This window comes from Daphnia magna, linkage group LG3 (assembly GCF_020631705.1).
Source record: "Daphnia magna isolate NIES linkage group LG3, ASM2063170v1.1, whole genome shotgun sequence".
Taxonomy (NCBI): Eukaryota; Metazoa; Arthropoda; class Branchiopoda; order Diplostraca; family Daphniidae; genus Daphnia; species Daphnia magna.
This window is the reverse complement of record NC_059184.1, coordinates 9,820,712-9,830,255: the sequence shown is the minus strand read 5'-3', so window position 1 is coordinate 9,830,255 and position 9,544 is coordinate 9,820,712. Positions and strand designations below refer to the sequence as shown.

At 37.9% G+C, this 9,544-nt stretch overlaps 1 protein-coding gene across 1 annotated transcript; it reads right to left on the bottom strand.

Moving 5' to 3' along the window:
- Window positions 1-3,097: 3,097 nt before the first annotated feature.
- On the bottom strand, window positions 3,098-9,252 carry LOC123470655 (endoribonuclease Dicer-like). The gene is given in 14 exon segments (XM_045171206.1): window positions 3,098-4,268; window positions 4,493-4,736; window positions 4,995-5,079; window positions 5,148-5,324; window positions 5,398-5,471; window positions 5,539-5,666; window positions 5,724-5,850; window positions 5,935-6,176; window positions 6,250-6,397; window positions 6,463-6,644; window positions 6,715-6,784; window positions 6,843-7,038; window positions 7,113-7,183; window positions 9,207-9,252. Coding segments are annotated over 14 exon segments (2,946 nt in total). The 3' UTR covers window positions 3,098-3,112.
- Window positions 9,253-9,544: the final 292 nt, after the last annotated feature.

The following is a 9,544-nucleotide window of genomic DNA, read 5'->3' as shown; positions in this document are numbered from 1 at the left end:
AAACACACCCAAATTGTAACTAAATAAATTTAGTTAAGTATTACTTAACTAAATGTCTAAATGTATCTAAGACTAAAATAGACATAATTTACTAAACTTTATTTTTTAAAATAAGGTTTTGTTGAATAGTAAAGAAAATAGTAGCTGTACTTTATATATACGTAATTAAACAACATAAAATAAAAGACAATAGACCTCTTGCACATTGCGGATAGCAGGATTCCTGTAGTCCGGCAACGTTGCGATCAGCCATCTTAGGAAAACCACACTCTTTTTTAACAGGGTCTCTTATGGGATTATTTTTTCTACTTAAAATATTTCTAAATTTACAATGATAGGAAATAGTTAGATCAAAGGTAATGAACTATATTATTCAGGAAACATTTCTAATTCAAATTTTTTACGTAAGCGTAATGGAAGTGATTTTAATGGAAGGTTTTGTAGAGTTTTCCTGATGTTACTTGGAAGGGCTGCAGTCTCCTTCCATAAACGTGGCCAATCCAGATTAGCAGTGTTCTGTCGAATAAAACTTTTGAATAAAATTTCGAATAGAATAACGCAAAAATTCAAATATTTATTCGTTATGAAGCCGAATAAAAATTTTCCTTATTCGTATTCGTTATTCTTATTCGTTGTAACTCAAAATTGTATCATTTTGAATTCAATTTCGAGTAAATAATTTTAGTTTTTGTCGGCAAAAAATCTCATTTGGATTGCTGTTTAGAACAAATATTGTCTATTTTTAATGGTCTTAATTCCATTTTTATTCGAAAATTATTCGTTGTTCGTTATTTGAATATTATTCGTATTCGCGAATAAAACGTCCTTTTTATTCGTTATTCGTATTCGTTAAAAAAACGAAGCAAGTTGTTCCTTATTTGACAGAACACTGCAGATTAGGCCTTAGGATCTCAAGCTTTCCCAAAGTAGTCACCTCCCAGAATCCAATGGTTGAATGGTTTCCTGTGCACCATTAAACTCCCCTGCACAAGGATCGAAGAGGCGAATAGATTTCATGCAGAGGTTCCTGAAGGTAAGTGGGCCTCTTCATGATGTTCAATTATTGTGGTTAACTCGGTAGGTAGAGAGCGCTTAATTGTATTCATTTAGTTAGACAAGATGTGATCTCGACACCAGTTCGAAGTAGGGCAGATTCCCGCTAGCTCTCGGCCCGCTGCCAGTGATCGGCGAATCAATTAAAAAAGGATTTTAAAATCAAATCAAATCATTTCCTAAAAATCACTGAAAATCAAATCAAAAATCAATCATTTTGATAAAATTTTTTTTATCAAATCAAAATCAAATCAAAATCAAATCATTTTTTAAAATGAATATATATTGAATAATAAATCCAAAATCTTTTGTAAATATGTTTTTCTATAGTTTTTTGGCTATTTTGAGTAATATCATGTAGGGGAGAACGGGGTCAAACTGGACAAAAAATTTCTTTCCTCTTTATTTAGATTTCTATGTTCTTTATCTAATATTTATTTTTAGTTAATGGTGCAGCACCTTCTTGGGTAACTCCACAATTTTTTTGTAATTTTTAAGTCTTAAAATAAACGAGTTAAAAGGATTTTAATGAAGTCGTTTTTTTTTAGTTTTTATTTAAACGGCGGGGCGAAACTGGACAGGGACGGTGTGAGATTGGACACTGCCAGTTTTCATCATAAGGAGACATAAAATAAGTTTAAAAAAAATATGGGTAGACTGCTTATTCAATATTTTATTCATTCATATTGAAATATTTGCAATAGAAATGAAAAATAGAGAGTTATGTCATTTTTATGAAATAGGGGGTTGAAATGGACAATTTGTAGGCGGGTAGAGTAAAATGGGAGGGCTTAACAGAGTATCGAGTACTCTGCTGAGTATCGGCACCGCTGCTGATGATTGCCGGTTATCGATCAGTAAACTTCCCGATAACCCTACGGGAACGAAACCTATAATCTGGCGGGATGAACTCTGCAGGCTTTGCCTCAATGAGTTCAACCCTCACGTCGTTCCTTTCACCCTCAACAGGTGTCTCCATATATATGGAAAAGCTCTCAGCTAGTTCCAATAACACAGTCTCGAACTCTAGCCTCCAATCTACGGCTCTTGCAGGCCGTAGGCCGTCTTAAGTCACTTGCTTCCGCTAATGGACTTCCTTACCCACGGTAGTGCGGCACTCCACCAAGGATGACTCATCTGAGTCTAGCCTTCTTCGGCCAAAGGGTTGGCACCGGGACGATGGCTGTGGGCATCGTCCTTCGGAATTTCCGACAACTCTCCGTACACATAAATGGATATGATCAGTTTTAGAATCGAGTTGCCGATCGTTTCCAACCGCTCCATATCGTACCCATCATTTGCCTTAGCAAGGGTAAGAGCCTCTAACACTATGCCAGGCGAGGGCCCGAAAACTGACAGCGTGCTGGGATTGCCCACATCAAATTTCAAATCAATCATTTCCGGTTTACAATTCGGTTGGCATTCCAATGGATCCTCAGAAGCCAGATCAACCCATTTCCTTTTTTGGTCTTCCATCGAACAAGGGAATTCCAGGAATTCGTCAAGTGCTGGCATCTTGTAGAGAAGTTCTGAACTTGAAGCGTCTGTTTTCGCTTCCACGATCGATGACGACGGACTAGTTTGGTCGACGGCCGAATCCGGTGGCAAGAGATCCTTCTCTGTTTCGTCATATTCAAGATGCCAAATCATACTTGCCCCGAGGTCTAACGAATCCGTGGACACCGACGTTTTCAAGGAGTTTGTTAGAGGCATTGGATACGAAACGAACTGGCTGTCTGAACGAGATTTGGGTGGCTGAAGTTTCAACGGGGTCCAGACCGAGGAAACGTTGACGGATCCCAGTAAAAAATCTATTCCCACGTTAGCTTCTTTAAAGATCAAGATGCGAAGTTCTTCGGCCACCAGAATGCCATTAAGACGATGAAGAACGGATGGGATCCATACCACCTGTTTCCAAACAGATCCTGGCAGCGGATGAATATTGCAAAGTTCAGGCACATGATGCATTGGAATTTCTTTCTTCGTTGAAGCCAATTTGTTGTGAATAAAATAGATAATTTGCCATATTAAAAAAGGATTTTAAAACACACTGTTTTATTCACCTCGGGACAAGGAAGTTTTTCCTCGTTATCTCGCGACTGACTTGCACGAGCTGCTGATTTTCATTAGTCAATATCTGATTGTACTTTTTGGAAAAATAAGATGCGTAAGTTTCATTCTCTCTTTCTGGGAACGCAGAGAGCGGTGTCAAGTCTGAAACGCCATCGACGTAGAAGGGATTTAATGTCCCCAGTGGTTTATAGGACGGGACGATAACTGCGTCGACATACTCTTTCGGTTCGAATGAAAACTTGTTGCCCGTGAAAGGTGGCCGTTTTTCCCACTCGACGGTTGGTGCATTGATCATCTTTTCGACGAGAACAAAGTCCAGTTTTTCGGTTGCACTTTGTAGAGGGACAATGAGGTACTGCAAATCAGAGGCCTGTAGGTCAAAATCTAGTTGACGTTTCCACAAGAAAATCACGTCTTGGAAGATAAACTGATGAAATTTTTCGAGTTTTTCTAGCTGACTGTCGTCAAGGATGATTGAATCCACTCCACACAGATTGACTTTGAATTCCCCAGCTCACGTAATCAAAGGTAACGGACAAATCGCAGGTATGACTTGTGACGTCAAAATGGCTAACTTTGTTTCCCCGACGAATGGTATAAATAGTTTGTTGACATCCAGGCAAGGCTTCATCAGCATAAAGTCTATCAAATAAACGAAGTTGGGCTGTCTCGGAATAGGTCGGCAATTCGAAAAACAAGCAGGGAAACGACGTTTGCAAATCGTGACGTTTCCATGGTGTTGAGGTACACTGGCATCATCTTCGATTGGCAACTCTTCCTCTTCTTCTTCTGGAATCAGCCGTGGAATAGGAAAGAGATGAACGTCATCCAGCTCTTTCAGTTTGTGAAGCATGATGCATGCTTTTAAAGCAACTGCTCTTTTGGCCAGACGTTTAGTTGGCATCACGTCTGCAATTATCTCTTCTCTCAAGGGCGAGTTTAGGGGAAGAATTAGACGACACTGGTATAAATCACCAATCGAAAACCCGTTGGTCATTCCACGATTATCATTTGGTAAATTTTTAAGAACGTCTTTAATATTTTTTAGTTGAGCGGGATCGGCTACGCTTTTATCAGCTTTCTTGATTGTTAGTTTGGGGGCCAAAAGGACATTTGGATCTGACGAGAGCTGGCCACAGTACCTAAATGAACAAAGAAAGAAATATTTTAAAAATAATAATGAAATTTAATTTGAAGTAACACTGTGGTCGTCAATTCGCTTTCTTTCCCTCTCTCCCTGGCTTTGGGACGTTACGAAGTACACTCGTAGCTTCAACAATGCATGTTAACCAGAGTTTCTTTACGTCACGTTTAGCACAGGAAACGCGAAGTTAATGACGTTGCATCCCTGCGGTAAGGACTATACCTGTTGACAAGCGATATACTACTCAGTAAAGTAATACGGGGTCCGTCTTCACCGTAGGGAGCGTAGGGTGGGATGATTTCGCAAAATAGGTTGTCTATAATACTGTCCCGATCGTCTTCGAAATTTCCGATAGCCAAGAGCTGCTGTTCAATGCTACGGAACTGTGCCAAATTCTTCAGGTAGCTTTCCGTTTCACTTTGGCTAACCATCAAACAATAAAAGGCTTTCCTGCTCCTTGCTCGGCCTGAATTCATTAAATGCTTAATTTTGGCACATCAGAAACTAATTTTAAACTTGCTCATTTCTGTGTTAGGGTTCATAAAGAAGCCTCTTTGCTACTGGAACCATGTATCGGCGTGAAAGTCTACTAGTGTAAGAAATTCGCGAGTTTTCCGGCGCCAATAAGTTAACAGTAATTTAAAAAAAAAAAACGAATTTTCCTTTTCTGTGTGTCTTTTTGGTTTCCTTTAGAAAAAGGTAGATATTTACGGGCTCGATCTACCTTTGGCCTGAACGTATTCGCAGTAGGTTTTGATGTGGTCGAATTTTACAATTAGATTACAGGCAGGAATGTCAACTCCTTCTTCCTACGAATAAAGGTGAAAAAAAAAATTAAGGAAAACTCCTTCAAAACGGATAAATAAAAATTAGCTACCAGCACAGAGGTTGCCACTATCAGATTACAAAGACCTTCGCGAAAGCTGGTCATAATCTCGTTTTGTTTTATGTTGAGAATTTTAGTTTCTTTCAGTGAAGCGTTTCGATCTAATGCCTGGCCCATTGTGAATAATGGCTTCATAAATTCCAAGGTTTCGTCGTGTTTGGCAACATCCTAGTCCAAACAAAGAGATTGTGAATTTAGACACGGAACACAAATGTCTTGAAAAATAAAAGAGGCGAAAGACCTTCAAGAAGTGGTAAAGTACATTGGCCGTGCATCTTCGTTCGACAAAAATGATGGCACACATCTTAAGATTTACTCTAGAAAAATGAAAAATTTACATTCATTTTCATCAGTATTTAGTAAATATAGAAGCACCTTTGGCGTTCGTCGAGATTCTTTTCGGGACTAAAATTTCGAATAATTTCCAAAAGACGGATCACTTTGGGATGTACAAACAGTAATAGGCGGTCCTTTGGCGAGAACTTGGCGAAATAAGGAGTACAGATTTCCCTGAATTCCATATTGATTTAAAATAGTTTACGTCACCATATTCCATACAGCGGCTACTTAATTTCCCTGCAGAGCGCAGAAACTTTGTTCAAATCTGCCAAAAACTGAGGAACTTTGACACGACTCTTGGCTTGCTGTAGGATGCGAATATACACATGTGCGCAATGATAGGCACCATATGGTCCTATAATAAATAAAGAGTAATTATTGATCAATTCGGTCTAACTAGTAAAATCACGGAAAGAATTGAATAATGTCCTTTACCAACCTAGAGCTCTAAGGAGATAATTTATGTCTTTAAGTGCATCCAACAATAAGTCGATCTTGTCTGGGTGTTTTGCAACATCAGATTCAACTTTGGCAATCAATTCACCATACGAGTTTTTAAATTCTTGCATTAGTTTAAACACCATATCAAGGATTATAACGCTCAATGTCAGCGAATCTGGATTCTGTTTGTTATTTTCGTCATCGTATTGAAGGACGATTTCGCAAGGCTTCGTGGAATACCTCGTACATTAGAGATGACACGTAACATATTAAATTATCGCAGGATATGCCTACACTGTTTAGTTAAAGCTACCGATAGACCGTTTCTACACTGGATGGAATTTTGACGATGCACCCCATTGATTCAGAGAGCTTTTGAATGACTTCGGGCACCTTATGAGGTGTGCATCGCATCCTAAAAAGCGCTGCCGTCAAACCAAGAATTTTGGGCCGGCGCAAACCTGTAAGAAAAAAACGAAACGATTCCATTTACCTTCAAAAAATAATAGCAATGGTTTCTATGTACTTTCATAGCTTTGCAGTTTCGAAAGGACTTGTTTCATGGGCGCATCTTTCACAGCAGCATGGCACTTGTCGAATACCAATAAGTTAAGTTGGTATGCAGAAAAGAAATCATGGTTCAAAACATTCACAAAAATTTGAGCCGTCATGACTAGGACGTGATTTTCTTTGAATTCTGTTTTCCACCTGAAACAATTTATGATAATTGTTAAACATTTGGGCTATACACATTAAGTCTCTAAAAGATAGAAATGACCTTTCTTTTCTCCAAGAATCGACACCCATACTTCCATAGAATTCCTTCACTCTCAAATAAGTGTGACGTCCTAATAATATAAGCGAACAATAAAGTATGAACAAATCCAAAAAGTAGTATAGACGTACGCAAGTAGGCTGCCTGCTGAATAGCCAATAAAATTATAGGTACAAGAAAGACGGTTCTTTTCCCGCCCAAATCCAATGGTTTTGTGACTTCATGTACTTTCTCCTTAATCAAAAGGGCTGCTATATATGTTTTCCTGGAACCGGTAGGTAGGTAAGCGATTATATTTTCCCCTAATGCTGCTTCAAACAGTTCCACCTGTAAAATAAAAAGAAAACAGAAATTCTAGCCACCTTTTTTAACTTGCCTAACAAACTATTTCAGATTAGTGCCTGGTAGTCTCTTGGGGTGAAATCAGCATCCACAAAACCAGTACTGGCTTTAGTTTCCATTCCTGGATTTTCTGAAAGCAATCAAAAAAAATAATAATGACAAAATTTGGATGAGTTTATAAAATTCATAAGTAACAACTAGGAAACATGAATTAATGTAGTGCAAAGTGTGTTTAATTAATTATTAAGAAACAATGGGAAATATTGCAAACCCCAGCTTATTGTCATAGGGGAGAACGGGGTCAAACTGGACAAAAAATTTCTTTCCTCTTTATTTAGATTTCTATGTTCTTTTTTTAATATTTATTTTTAGTTAATGGTGCAGCACTTTCTTGGGTAACTCCACAATTTTTTTGTAATTTTTAAGTCTTAAAATAAACGAGTTATAAGGATTTTAATGAAGTCGGTTTTTTTAGTTTTTATTTAAACGGCGGGGCGAAACTGGACAGGGACGGTGTGAGATTGGACACTGCCAGTTTTCCTCATAAGGAGACATAAAATAAGTTTTAAAAAAATATGGGTAGACTGCTTATTCAATATTTTATTCATTCATATTGAAATATTTGCAATAGAAATGAAAAATAGAGTTATGTCATTTTTACGAAATAGGGGGCTGAAATGGACAATTTGTAGGTGGTTAGAGTAAAATGGGAGGGCTTAACAGAGTATCGAGTATCGATTTGTCAAACGGGCGTATATGGCTTCTCCACAAGCACCTCCCACTCCAATATCGGAGTTGTCCGATATGACCCCAAAACTGTGTGTCCAAAATGACCCAACCCGGTGCTATTTAGTATTTCGTTAATAACTTTACACTGGAAAGGCATTAAAATTTAAGTTTTTTATCAATCATTAAAGAAATGAATTGGCTATTTTACATATCATTATTTTATTCATTTGTAGTGTTTTTCAATTTAAAAATGCTTACAGTAATAGGGAAGAATATTACATCAAACAGGGCCATTTTTTTAATTCTGCGATAACAAGAACAATAATGATTCGATTTTAATCAATATTTTTTCTAGAACGTTAAACATTGCAGTCTAAACAAAAATAAAAAATAAAAAAATTTTCCGTAACATGTAGCACTTAGGGTCTTTGTCCAATATGACCCGTGTCCAAGTTGACCCCGTTCTCCCCTACTCTAATAAAGTGTCTCGCAGCCGGCTTCTTCTTACAGTCAAAACTAAAGAAGCAATGCTGAAGAGACGTTCTACGGGAGCACTGGAAGGTACAGTATCCTGCACAAAAAGGTGAACACCGATTTGTTTTGAAAAAGCCATCTGTGGGTAGAAAATATTAATAGTATACTTTTTTAAGGAGAGGTAGGGCGGTTCTGGCGCAAAATCATCATAAGGGGGGTTGGGTAATGTCAGTCCAGACACCTTTTTTTTGCCCTAGGTATTAAATGTCTGGAAAAGTGTAGACTCGGTAGACTCCCCTACCCCCCGGCTAATCGGGTCGGGTAATCGGGTAGCATATGGAAACACAAATTTATTTTATCAGTATGCTAGCTGTTAGTTATCAAATTGTTAGTGGCTTGTGGGATACGTTTCCGTCGGCGACGCGGGAGTTCCGCGTTCAAAGCTTGTATGCGTTAATAGAATTCAGAGCAAATCTAACTAATGAATATAATTAAATAAAATTTTGATGAAATATATAATATTTAAAATTTTGAAAAAAGTATTTATATGCGATTATCTGTGCAGGATACTGTACAGTATCCTGCACAAAAAGGTGAACACCGATTTGTTTTGAAAAAGCCATCTCTGGGTAGAAAATATTAATAGTTTACCCTTTTAAGGAGAGGTAGGGCGGTTTTGGCGCAAAATCATTATAAGGGGGGTTGGGTAATATCAGTCCAGACACCTTTTATTTTGCCCTAGGTATTAAATATCTGGAAAAGTGTAGACTGTATCATCGGTAGACTCCGCTACCCCCCGGCTATGTAGAACTAATTTTGCAATACAAAATAGAGTCTTTCCATTACTTGTTATTGTCATTATCGGGTCGGGTAATCGGGTGGCATATGAAAACACAAAATTATTTTATCAGTTGGCCGTCAATAAGCTTTTAATTAAGTATAATAGTTACCTCTCGTCAAGTTTCTCAAGTAACCTTTCACGGATAGAGTTGCCATTCTCGAGCACTAAACCTTCAAGCTTAACTCTTATTTTTGTTATTGTCGGCAGAACATGGCCCAAAATACAGTTCTCTTCACCCTGAAGAAGATCCAAGTAAACTTAAATAGGCTGCATTATTGCAACATATTCAAATAAGTATTCGAGATCTTCTTCGCTAACAGATGGGATGCCAAGCTGTTCAGTGTTCACATAATTAAACTAGGAGTTTGTAGTCAAGGTTTAATACCACAGCCAAAGAATCAAATAGAGAATTCCATCTTGTTCGGCAAGGAGATGGCAGATAAGCAC